The sequence below is a fragment of the Eleutherodactylus coqui genome, chromosome 2, assembly GCF_035609145.1.
Source record: "Eleutherodactylus coqui strain aEleCoq1 chromosome 2, aEleCoq1.hap1, whole genome shotgun sequence".
NCBI lineage: Eukaryota > Metazoa > Chordata > Amphibia > Anura > Eleutherodactylidae > Eleutherodactylus > Eleutherodactylus coqui.
In genome coordinates, this window is record NC_089838.1 from 16,251,600 (window position 1) to 16,264,507 (window position 12,908).

Sequence of the window (12,908 nt, forward strand, 5' to 3'; positions counted from 1 at the left end):
TAAGATTTGGGCGACAATGGATATGTTTCTGAACACAGGACAGACAGGAGTATTTATATTGGGGTGAAAATCCTAATTTTCATGTGCACTATAGAAAATAATAATTGTTACGTTTGTATGTCTCCTTAATGGTTAAAATCAGCCTAAAGTTTTTCAAATGTTCTTCCAGAATAAAGTAAACAGATGAAAAAATATCTCATCAAAAATTTGTACAGTATGTTTGCACATATTTGACATATTGCACTTGAAAATGTCAAAAAATGATTTTTTTTTTCTAAATTTTACCAATTTGTGCACTTTTAATAAATATACACAAATTCTGTTGGTCTATTGTTACCACCTAAATGAAGCACAATTTGTGGCAAAAAAAACCATTGCCAGAATCACTTAAATGTGCAAAACCTTTACGGAGTTATTCTGTTTTAAAGCGACACATCTCAGATTTCCAAACTATGGCGCAAACGGGCTTGATCACTAAGGAGTACATATATCTCAGACAACCCCTTTATTGCTTAATCTGTAAGGTTATTACGGCTTTCAGATACTTTTTATTAGTATTACAGTCATGTATATTGGTTAATAGATGGTTTTCAACATAATTTGATGACGAAGCAAATATATTTATTATTTTAATATTTTGGCAACTGATCAGATATTAAAACACGTGAGATTTTTACTGTATTTTTAATTAAAATATATTTTATTTTTGGCCCAAGCATTGCTTTAAAGGTCACTGCATTTGGTTAACTCCTGATATTCTTCGGCAAGATGGAAATTGGGGGCAGTGGAGTAAATATGGTTCCTGCTCTCGGACATGCGGCACAGGTGTGAGATATAGAACAAGAAGTTGTGACAATCCCCAGTAAGTATTTTTATTTTTAAATTGTAGTTTGCATAGCCAGAACACTAAGACTAGAGATGAGTGAGTATACTGAAGTTCAGTCCATTGTGACCTCACTGCTGAGACCAGTACTTGGCCTCATTTTTTGTGAATTGTAGTATTCTTTTAAATGTTCTCTTAGGCATTAATCAAAACTATCCACATTTATGCAGAGTCCTTATGTACTATAGATTTCAGATTAATTACAGTTCGTTTTCTGCAGAGGCTAAAACAATTGACCTGGAATATGTTAGTTAATAGTGGTTTAAGAGAAGTAAATCTGAGTGTTATAGAAGCAGAGTTGGAAGAGACCTCCAGGGTCATCTGGTCCAGTGCTGGATTCACTAAATCATCCCAGACAGATATTTGTCCAGCCTTTGTTTGAACACTTCCGTTGAAGAACTCCCCACCTCCCGTGGTAACCTGTTCCACTCATTGTTAACCCTCACTGTCAGAAAGTTTTTTCTAATATCTAATTTGTGTCTTCTATCTTTGGGATCTAGATTCTATGCTTCTCTTAATGCATTCCAAAATTGTGTTTGCCTTTTTGGCTGCTGCATCACATTGTTGACTCATGTTCAGTCTATGATCTGTTAGTATATCCAAGTCTTTTTCACATGTGCTGCTGCTTAGCCCAATTCCTCCTATTCTGTGTGTGCTTTTTTCATTTTTCTTGCCCAGATGTAGGACTTTGCATTTATCTTTGCTGAAAACTGTTCTGTTAGTCACCACCCACTGTTCAAGCTTTTCTAGATCTTTTTGAATACTCTTTCTTCCCTAGTGTTAGCTACCCCTCCTAGCTTTGTGTCATTGGCAAATTTGATCAGTTTCCCTTCAATTCCCTCCTTCAGATCATTTATAAAAATGTTGAACAACACTGGGCCTAGGACAGAGCCTTGTGGTATCCCACTTGATACATTCTTCCACTTGGATGTGCAGCCATTTAGGACCACTCTTTGAGTACGATCACTCAGTCAGTTGTTAATCCACCTAACTGTTGCCTTGTCAATCCCATACTTGGTCATTATTTTAATAAGTATGGTATGATATGCTTTGTCAAATGCTTTACTGAAGTAAAGATATAGTATATCCACCTCATTTCCCTGATCAACCCAGTCAGTGATTCGGTCATAGAAGGAAATTAGATTCATCTGGCATGACTTGTTTGTTACAAACCCATTGTGGCTCTGGTTAATTACTCCATTTTAATCCAAGTACTTGCATACTTGTGGTTTAATATTTTGTTCAAAGATCTTACCCGGTATAGAAATCAGGCTCACAGGCCTGTAGTTTCCTGGATCCACCTTCTTCCATTTTTTAAAGATGGGGACAACATTTGCCCTTTTCCAATCTTCTAGCACTTCTCCTGTTCTCCAGGAATTTTCAAAGATTATGGCGAGTGTCATCAGCATAAAAGTGGCTCTAAGCATGACTTCCCCGCTAATGATATGTGTCCCTTATCCACAGACTAGGGCATAAATGTCTATTGCTGGGGGTCCAACCACTGGGACCAACAGCGATCTTAAAAACTGCACACCCTAAATTCCCCACGTCAATGGAGTGGTGCTGCACATCCACCACAACTGCTTCATTCACTCATATGGGATGAACATCAGTCTCCTTTTGTTACATAAAAGTGAATGGAGCGGTGGTTATGTATTCACATCGCCGCTCAATTCACATGACATATTCAGGATACGTAGATGTCAGGAATCCTGAGAGTCCTGTAGATCATGGATAAGTATCTTCAGTGAGAAACCGTCTTTAAAGCTATAGGATTCTTACAACAAGCTGTCCTACAACAAAGTTATAGATGGAAAACACTAGGATTTCCTGGTAAAAGGATTGCTCCAAAGAAAGTGGCATGTGGGGATTTTGACTGGCGCAGTACACATGTCAAACCATAACACGGGTGTCCTAAGGTGAGCTCAGAGAGGACCGAAACCTCACGTGAATGAGAAGAGCAGAGCCTTGGGAGACAATAACAGAGAAGTAAAGTGAGGAGCTGGTATGCAAGACACAAAATTTTTGATTGGTGAAGTATGAGGAGATCCAGGAGAAGGCAACGTCTATGATGCGAAGATTAAGATATTTTGTAAGAGGATGGCAGATGGTTAATGATACAATAGATCAGTGTTTCCCAAACTTTTCACCCTTGGGGCACCTCTGGGAAAAACATTTTACGATGCGGCACCCCTACCAAAAAGGGGTATGGTTAGGGGTGTGGCTATTGTGTGGTCAGGGGTATGGCTAAGGTGTGGCTTATTACGATATATGATTTTTACCTCCATCGTTATAAAAAGGATAGGGCTGTTTGAAAAACACACAGGGAAGAATGCTGGATGGGCTTCTAATATACATGTTGAGGAAATAAATCCTGCACCTTATGTCAATACCCACACGGATTTTGTACACATTGTTTCCACACCTGCTGCACCTCTCTCAATGCGGATGCTGCTTTCCCTGACACCCAGGCACACAAGTTTCTGACTAACTGCCAGGACCAGGGAGCTGGTGGCCAATCAGCATCAGGGGGCGTCAACCCCCTGTCAATCTTGTCTCCACCAGGACTTCTTGGTTGCGACAAGATACAATAATACCGACGTGATATCCAGACAGAGAGCCGCTGCACCACAGGGTTGGGAATCCCTGCAATACATGAAAGAGATGGTTTAAGGCTGGGATATATAAGGTCGTAAGGTTGGTGATGAGGCAGAATGGGATTAGTTCACAGTTGATAATGTGTAGTTGGAGATTAAAAAAGAAGTCTTTTCATCAAGAGATCTCTCTCTCTCCCCTCCGCTCTCCCCCGCCACCCCACGCTGCCCCCCTGAGCTCATCTCTAGTTAGCACCAAAGAAAGTCCCAGGCATTGGACATTTTACCTTTAATGCACATTTTCATTCTATAAAATCTCAATAAAAACTTTTTGGAAGTAAATTAGATTTTGAAGAATATTATAATATTGGCTTCATTATTCATGCTTCTTCTCTTTTATATTTAGCCCAGTAAATGGAGGCCGTTCTTGCATAGGACCAACTTACGAACTACAGCTTTGTAATACTGAAGAGTGTGGCAAAGACTCTGAGGACTTTAGAGAAGAGCAGTGCAGACAATGGGACCCATTCTTCGAATATCAGAATGCTAAACATCACTGGATTCCATATGAACATCCTGATGGTAACTTCTTATTATGAAGAATCTACATGTATTTGCGTTACTCCCATGCCTTTCTTTATTGTATGGAATTGGCAGATTAGTTTTATTTTTTTACCCTAATTCTTATCAAAAAGGAAAATAACTGCAACTTAAGGCCTCAGTCAGACAGGCATTTTCTCGCGCGATTTGCGCATGCGCATACGTCCGGCAATTTTATAAAACCATTGCTTTGCAGTGCTATCGGACACATGAGCGCTTTTTATGCGCTCGTCCGATAAATTATAGAACAGAAATCGCAGATCGCACCTATCCGCGATCTGCGATTCCTGTTCTCTTCTCTATATGCGCTCAATGGGGCCGGTGGCAGCAGCGCCGACCCCATTGAGAACATGTAGATGACAAATCATTCTTCTCTGCCACAGCTGTAACAGCTGTGGCAGAGAAGAACGATGTTTGCCCATTGAATATAGTGGAGCCGGCAATACAGCAGGTTCCACTGAAAGCAATGGGCTGCCGGCGATCGCACAATGAATTTTCGGGAAGGGCTTAAAAATATCACTGACATTATCACTGTCATTCAGCTGAGAGCTGCCTCTGATTGGTCCCTGCGCTGAGCCAATCAGAGGCAGCACTCGCTCACCCATTCATGAATTCAGTGAGAAGCTAAGGTAAGTGAGAGCTGCCTCTGATTGGTGAGGGCTGTGACCAATCAGAGGCAGCTCATTCAGCAGGCGGGGATTTGTCAAGCTCGACAGCATGTAGTTGAAACGTTGCTGCTTTTGTAAAGGAATAAAGTCACATCCTGACCAATTTCGGTTTTACTGGCACCATTATCTTGCTGCCTTACCTATTTATATCTACTACTGGAACTATTGGACTGGAATCCTGCCTGAACGGGGTGTGCAACATCCATCATTTCCTGCAAGATCTGATGGTAATTGAAGTAGGAGTGCCGCTGATACCAAATTACTTCTAGGATTGTCAGTCAGTTTATCTGTCTGTGAGTATCATTTGCAGCTCACGTTAGGGAGGGAACGTGACAAGGAAAGCATTTAAACTACTGTAACAAGAAAGCAGCAAAGAAGCACTAAGACCTAACTAAAAAAATACATTTTGTAAAAAGCAGAGAAAAGCAGCAAAAGGTGGAGACAGCGACTCAACCCTAAATTATTCTGTAATTATATAAATATGAAAGAAGATTTATATTGAAAGTGCTGGCCCCTTATTAAATAATGTAGGAAAAAAATGTAGAGGGTGATGAGCAGAAATCAAATCTATTAAATAGTTTTTCTCTGCAATGTATTAACAGAGCAAAATGAAATGTCAGATGAGATGTAGAGTGATAACGTAAACTGTCCACTAAAGGTCACCAGTTTAACCCAGGAAGACGTACAGAGCTACCTTAAAAAGATTAAAATAGACAAATAGCCAAGTCACTATGGCATACACTTCTGGGTTTTAAGGGAATTAAAGGGGTTGTCCCGCGCCAAAACGGGTTTTGTTTTTTTTTCAATAGCCCCCCCCCCCGTTCGGCGCGAGACAAACCCGATGCAGGGGTTAAAAAAGAAAACCGAATAGTGCTTACCTGAATCCCCGCGCTCCGGTGACTTCTTACTTACCTGGTGAAGATGGCCGCCGGGATCTTCACCCTCGGTGGACCGCAGGGCTTCTGTGCTGTCCATTGCCGATTCCAGCCTCCTGATTGGCTGGAATCGGCACGTGACGGGGCGGAGCTACGAGGACCAGCTCTCCGGCACGAGCGGCCCCATTCAGAAAAGAAGAAGACCGGACTGCGCAAGCGCGTCTAATCCGGCGATTAGACGCTGAAAATTAGACGGCACCATGGAGACGAGGACGCCAGCAACGGAACAGGTAAGTGAATAACTTCTGTATGGCTCATAAGTAATGCACAATGTACATTACAAAGTGCATTAATATGGCCATACAGAAGTGTATACCCCCACTTGCTTTCGCGGGACAACCCCTTTAAGTAATGTGATAGACAAGCCATTGTTTCTTATATTTAAAGACTCTATAGTGATGGGGTCTGTTACTCTAGATTGGCACTTTGCCATTGTGGTGCTAATATTAAAAAAGGGGTCAAAAAGTCAATCAGGCCAGTAAGTCTTAAATCTGTTGTGGGTAAAATATTTGAAAGTTTTCTAAAAGGTGTTATCATGGAGTACCTGAAGGAAAATAGCTGTATTACTCCATATCAGCATGGGCTTATGAATCGCTGGTGTCAAAACAATCTGATCAGCTTCTATGAGGAGGTACGTTCTAGATTGAACTCGGTACAGTCAATGGATCTTATGTATCTGGGCTTTTCCAAAGCATTTGATTTTGTGCCTGGTACTCAAGAAGTACATATCAGAGCTTGAGCAGGTTCAAAGAATGTCAACTAGAGTAATAAATAGACTGGTTAGAGTCACTAATTAATTCAGAAGGGTGGTTGATCCAGAGATCACTCTGATTGCCAGATTGGAGTCAGAAAGGAATATTTCCCCTTAAATGTGGAAAATTAGCTTCTACCTCATTTGTTTTTTGTTTTTGTCTTTTGCTTTCCTCTGGATTAACATTGGGGAGGGGTTATAAACTGAACTGGATGGACATATGTCTTTTTTTGTCTTTACATATTATGTTAGATTTTCTTAAAAATTCTCCATACAGCCTTGGGCCTTAAGGCGCATTTAGATATGATGATTATCACTCAAAATGTACTCCAAAAGCCATCTTTTGAGTGATAATTGTTGCGTCTAAACATGCGGAAATCGTAAATTGATCGTTCATCGCTCCTTTCTAGCCAGCTAAAAATTAGGTATGAGCCTTACCAGTGCCGCATGCTGATATCTCAGCGAGCGGTACTATAGCATTCTTTCAGCTGGTATCCCGCTGACTGTTCTCAGAGGAACACCAGCTGAAAGTGCCGAGAAGAATGCAGCTGTTTGCATATATAAAACAGCTGCATTGTTCTCTGAGCTATCATGGCGGTATCCCGCTCTTCCTGCATAACACTAAAGTAGCTAATTAGATACTTCGAGTTAGGCAAAGATGATCGCTCAAAACTGTCACTCCAACTGTCTTTTGAGCGAATTTTGAGTGATCATTGCTCCATGTAAATGGGCCTTTACAAGTCACTAATTTTATGCTTAATTAAGTTTGAGTTCAACAGAGCCAGAGTTAGTAGAATAATAAATATTAAGATTAAAAAGGCCTTTTGAATTGTAGTGTGCAGAAGTTTATCTGCCAAGAGGAGAAGGCACACATTAGAATTGATCACTCTAGTCGGGTCCATCTTCAGTTGTTGAACCCCAATACTTCCCTCCAGAAGTACCCTATAACTTTCCAAACTATATGAATAGGGCTGTCGCAGTCCAGAGAGATCAGCCCTGTACTAATTTACACAAGGAATGACTAAAAGCAATGGAAGGAAACTGAAAGGGAGGAGACAGATTAGATATTAGAAAAAAACCTTTCAGACAGTGAGGGTGATGAATGAGTGGAACAGGTTACCACAGGAAGTGGTGAGTTCTCCTTCAACGGAAGCGTTCAAACAAAGGCTGGACAAATATCTGTCTGGGACCCGATAACCGTGGAGTTCCCTTTCAATTCTACAATTCTATGATTCTATGAAAATCCTCATTCTAAAAACAGTATGGACACCTATAATTATAGAGCCCTTCAGTGATATAATACATTTTAAGCAATAAGTTGACTTACTTTTATACTTGCTGAAATTAAAGGCACAGCTATGGGCTAGAAGAGTTTCAGAGTTGCATCTACCCTAGATTTACGAAGTTACATTTTGTGTATTTTTGCGAATATTTTTGTAACCCCTTCTAAATGAAGATTACAATGCGTTAATATTAGGATATGATTTAATGACTGTAGATTTTTCCAATGTTTCTTCCAGAAAAAGAAAGGTGTCATCTTTACTGTCAGTCAAAGGAAAGCGGAGACGTAGTATATATGAAAAGGCTAGCACATGATGGAACACAATGCTCATATAAAGACTCCCACAATATGTGTGTTCGAGGTGAATGCCTGGTGAGTAATACATATTTATAAAGCCGTAGTTCAACTACAGAAATAGCATCTCATTCAGTATAGAGGAAGTTACTCCTAGGAACCAACCACTTCACTCCCTGCGCAAGCTAGAGTCCTTAAAGGGGTTGTCCCGCGATAGCAAGTGGGGTTATACACTTCTGTATGGCCATATTAATGCACTTTGTAATGTACATTTTGCATTAATTATGAGCCATACAGAAGTTATTCACTTACCTGTTCCGTTGCTAGCGTCCCCGTCGCCATGGTGCCGTCTAATTTCAGCGTCTTATCGCCCGATTAGACGCGCTTGCGCAGTCCGGTCTTCTCCCTGGTGAATGGGGCCGCTCGTGCCGGAGAGCTGGTCCTCGTAGCTCCGCCCCGTCACGTGTGCCAATTCCAGCCAATCAGGAGGCTGGAATCGGCAATGGACCGCACAGAGCCCACGGTGCACCATGGGAGAAGACCCGCGGTGCATCGTGGGTGAAGATCCCGGCGGCCATCTTGGTAAGGTAAGTAAGAAGTCGCCGCAGCGCGGGAATTCGGGTAAGTACTAAACCTTTTTTTTTTTAACCCATCCCTTGGGTTTGTCTCGCGCCGAACGGGGGGCCTATTGAATAAAAAAAAAAAACCTGTTTCGGCGCGGGACAACCCCTTTAACAGATCTGTTTTTAGGTCAGTCTGCAGTCTTTTCATTCTGCCCTTCCAGAAATTGATTAAAAAGGGATTGTGACAAGATAGAAAGTTATCCCCAATCCACAGGAGTTCTTTTCTCTAACTGTTTTCAAATCTCTATGTACCAGAGTAATTATTGAAAACTGGGAAAACTCAATAGCAGGATGTATCCCCTCTGTTCATAAATCCTACTTGTTTAACCCTTTCCAATCCACTGTCTGACGTCTAAAGACATTCTGATTGAAGGCTGTACAGCTCCGATGTCGGAAGATGTCCGGCAGGGTATTCTTACTGTAGATTACTGGCCACTCTGTTGTCGGGGGGGGCCTCTCCAGCATGTCACATACCGCAGTACTGGCTCTAGCCAGCAGATGGCGCCATAGTATAATGGCAGAAAGAGAAAGCCCCCTAGGAAACCCTGAATCCACAATTGGATTGCAAAGGGTTAATAATAAAATTGTGTAAGTATTGGTCCATTTTACGGAGTACTTTGATACAAGAATTTGTTCTCCCATCATTGCTTTGTAACACAAAATTGAGCAATCTAAGAGGCTGTCGTGTCAGAATTGATTCGGGGAGTGAAGTGAATGTGCTGTGTCAATTGTTTCTGGCTTCTGGAAGGGATAGAACATTTCTGCAGGCACCGTAATCCAATATTATTACAATTTCACCCACAGACAGGATGAGCTTTTAAAACCAAGGGATATTTTTCTTGTGATTCTTCAAATGTGATTAATTTGGTTAAATGTCCGTGTAGACTCCTAAATGTCAGTGAGACAACGCAGCATATTAAAGATCACATCAGTAAACAGAAGTCCACAATACGGTGTGTAGAAATTTGTTATCGACTTTATCTCCGCACTTGGATGAAAATAAACATAATAACCCTTTCCAATCCACTGTCTGACATCTCAAAACATTATGATTTAAGGCTGTACAGCTCTGATGTTGGAAGACGTCCATCGGGGTTCTCTTACTGTATATTGCCAGCATCTCTGCTGTCGGAGCCTATCCAACGTGTCACCTCATGCAGTACCGGCTTTAGCCAGCAGATAGTGCTGTTGTATAATGGCAGAAAAAGAGTAAGCTCCCTAGGAAAACCAGAATACAAATTGGATTGGAAAGGGTTAACAGCTCAATTCGAATTGCAGGTCATAGAACAAGTGCAGCACATTTGTCATTTTACTTTTATTTTTTAGCTTTATTGACAGTGCTGAGAAGTAAATGCATGGATCTGTGAAGGACATTTGTTACTATGCGTTCTGTTCAGCATTGTGATGTCATCCAGTGGATATAAAACGTCTGCACACCTTTAGTTAAAATACCAGGTTTTTGTCATGTAAAAAATTAGAGAGTCATTTCAGATCTATTTCCACCTTCAATGTGCCCCATTATCTGTACAATTTCCATTGAAAAACCAAACTGAAATTATTTTTAGAGTGGAAAAAGGAAAAGCATATTATAATATTGTTGCGTACATGTGAACACCCTCTTATATTTGGGGATGTGGTTGTGTTCAGAATCACATTTAAACTCAAGTTAAATAGTAATCAGTACTCAGCTGCCATTATTTAAAGTGATTCTGATTTACCCCTGTGACAGTGCAGTAGCAAGAGTGGCCTGTAGGGGGCCTCTGAGCACAGTCACTGTGTTTGGTTTAGTCAACCTGTACCTGCAAGGGTGCGGCTACGCAGTTTAAATTTCCCCTCCCTCACAAGCTCAGTGTCCTTGAAGACTGTCGAGCTTAAGTACATGGAGGCCTCTGGGGCCTGAGGTACGTGAGGGACCTGGAAACAGGGAGCGGACAAGGGGTAGTCGGCCCCTCGCTCATCACCTGTTGGGACGAAGTCACCTTCCTGGAAGGTCCGCTGGAAGAAGCCATATGCATTGCTGTGTGCACTGTGACATACAACAGTGTGAAGTTCCATATGATATGCTGGACTTTATGTAGACTGAATACCTATGCTGTGTTGAAATAAACGCTGGAGGAACCAGCATTTGGAGTTGACTCTGCATCTCTGGAGCATTTCTGCATGGCTGGTGGCCATTCCGGTAACAAAGGTGGGCAATCCCGCGGCAAGTAGACCCCAACTTGCCACACCCTTTATAAAGTACCTACTTCTAGTAGGATTCTCCTGACATTTTTCTAGTTGTATTTTTCAGCCAAAGCCATGGTCCATAAAGAATTTCCAACACCTCAAAAGGATCTGCTTGTTGAAAGGAATCGGTCATGAGAACGGCACTAGAAAAATTCCAAGGCATTACATTTACCATGAAACACAGTGAAGGCGTCATCAAGAAGTGGATTACATTTGCAATAACAGTGACATTACCAAGAACTGGCCAACCCTCAAAAAATAAGGAAAAGAACAGAAGGAAACTGGACCAGGAGGCCGCCAAGAAGCCTACTGCAACATTGAAGGAGCTGCAGGAAGTTCTGGCAAGTACTGGTTGTGTAACGCATTTGACGACCATCTCCCGTATTCTTCATATGTCCGGGCTGTGGGGTAGGGGGACAAGACAGAAGCCTTTTCTTACAAAGAAAAAATATCCAAGCCCAGCTATGTGTTGCTAAAACCTACATCAAGTTTGCCAAAAGTATGTGGAAAAATGTGTTATGGTCTGATGAGACCGAAGTTACAATTCTTTGTCATAATTCCCAAAGGTATGTTTGACAGAAAGCCAAAACACTGCATCACCAAAAGAACACCGGACCCGCAGTGAAGCATGGTGGAAGCAGCATTATGCTGGAACTGGGGCTTTAGTCAAGGTGGAGGGAATTATGAACAGCCCCAGATATCAGTCAATTTTGGCACAAAACCTTTAGGCCTCTGCTAATAAGCTGAACATGCAGAGGAATTTCACCTTTCAGTACGACAATGACCCAAAGCAGACCTCCGAATCAACGAAAAAATGGCTTCACCAGAAGATAATCAAAGTTTTGGAATGGCTCAGCCAGAGCCCAGGCCTAAATCCCATTGAAGATCGGTGGGTTGACTTGAAGATCGGTGGGTTGACTTGAAGATCGCTGGGTTGACTTGAAGATCGCTGGGTTGACTTGAAGATCGCTGGGTTGACTTGAAGATCGGTGGGTTGACTTGAAGATCGCTGGGTTGACTTGAAGATCGCTGGGTTGACTTGAAGATCGCTGGGTTGACTTGAAGATCGCTGGGTTGACTTGAAGATCGCTGGGTTGACTTGAAGATCGCTGGGTTGACTTGAAGATCGCTGGGTTGACTTGAAGATCGCTGGGTTGACTTGAAGGTCGCTGGGTTGACCTGAAGGTCGCTGGGTTGACCTGAAGGTCGCTGGGTTGACCTGAAGGTCGCTGGGTTGACCTGAAGGTCGCTGGGTTGACCTGAAGGTCGCTGGGTAGACCTGAAGGTCGCTGGGTTGACACACAAGATGCCCTCACAATCTGGATGATTTGGAGGGCTTTTTTCCACTGTAAAAGATTTCAGTTTGTTTTTCAATGGAATTGTACAGATAGCGGGTCACATTGAAGGTGGAAATAAATATGAAATGAATACTCTTTGTCAGATTTTTTAACATGAGAAAAGCATACCATTTTATTAGGGGTACGTAGACTTTTGATATCTCCTATATTTGAGACAACCTGTATGATTGGCATGCTGTTTACTTTGGTTACTAGGGTGTCATCTTATTGGGACTTAATTTGTCTATATGTTTTCTTGATGCTACTATTATATGTGGCAGTTGAAAAAGGCTCGATGGGACAAAATACGTCTTTGTATGTTGCTTCAATGTAATAAAACTATTCTAAGCAGAGAAGTGAATGCCGGTATTTTTTCAATTTCTATTGGGATTTGTCCTTCCAAAAAGCACTGCAAGGAGAGCCGTAATGCCAGTTGAGGAGATTTTCACAGGTAGTGGGCATGCATGATCTCAGAGGCACATCCCCTTGAATAGTGATCCATGGTAAGCCTTCATGTCTGCCAGGAGCCTCATTAATCCATTACAGGTTTAGAAAATATGACCCAAACATCTGAATAAGTAGGGTAAGGCTATACAAGGCAGATTCACTGAGGATTTTCTGTGAATCAGCAGAAAATCTACAGTGGTACAAAATGCACCAAATAATGTGTTGCTTTTTTTGCAGATTTGGGTGCGGAAGTGCTTTGGATTTGCCA

General features: G+C 41.8%; 1 protein-coding gene across 1 annotated transcript in view; it reads left to right on the forward strand.

The window, feature by feature from the left end:
- LOC136611133 (A disintegrin and metalloproteinase with thrombospondin motifs 2-like) overlaps positions 1-12,908 on the forward strand; it is a 238,633-nt gene that overhangs the window by 130,077 nt on the left and 95,648 nt on the right. The window contains exons 11-13 of the mRNA XM_066590415.1: positions 717-862; positions 3,884-4,059; positions 7,952-8,085. Coding sequence (XP_066446512.1) covers positions 717-862; positions 3,884-4,059; positions 7,952-8,085 — 456 coding nt within the window. The remainder of the gene's footprint in view (positions 1-716; positions 863-3,883; positions 4,060-7,951; positions 8,086-12,908) is intronic.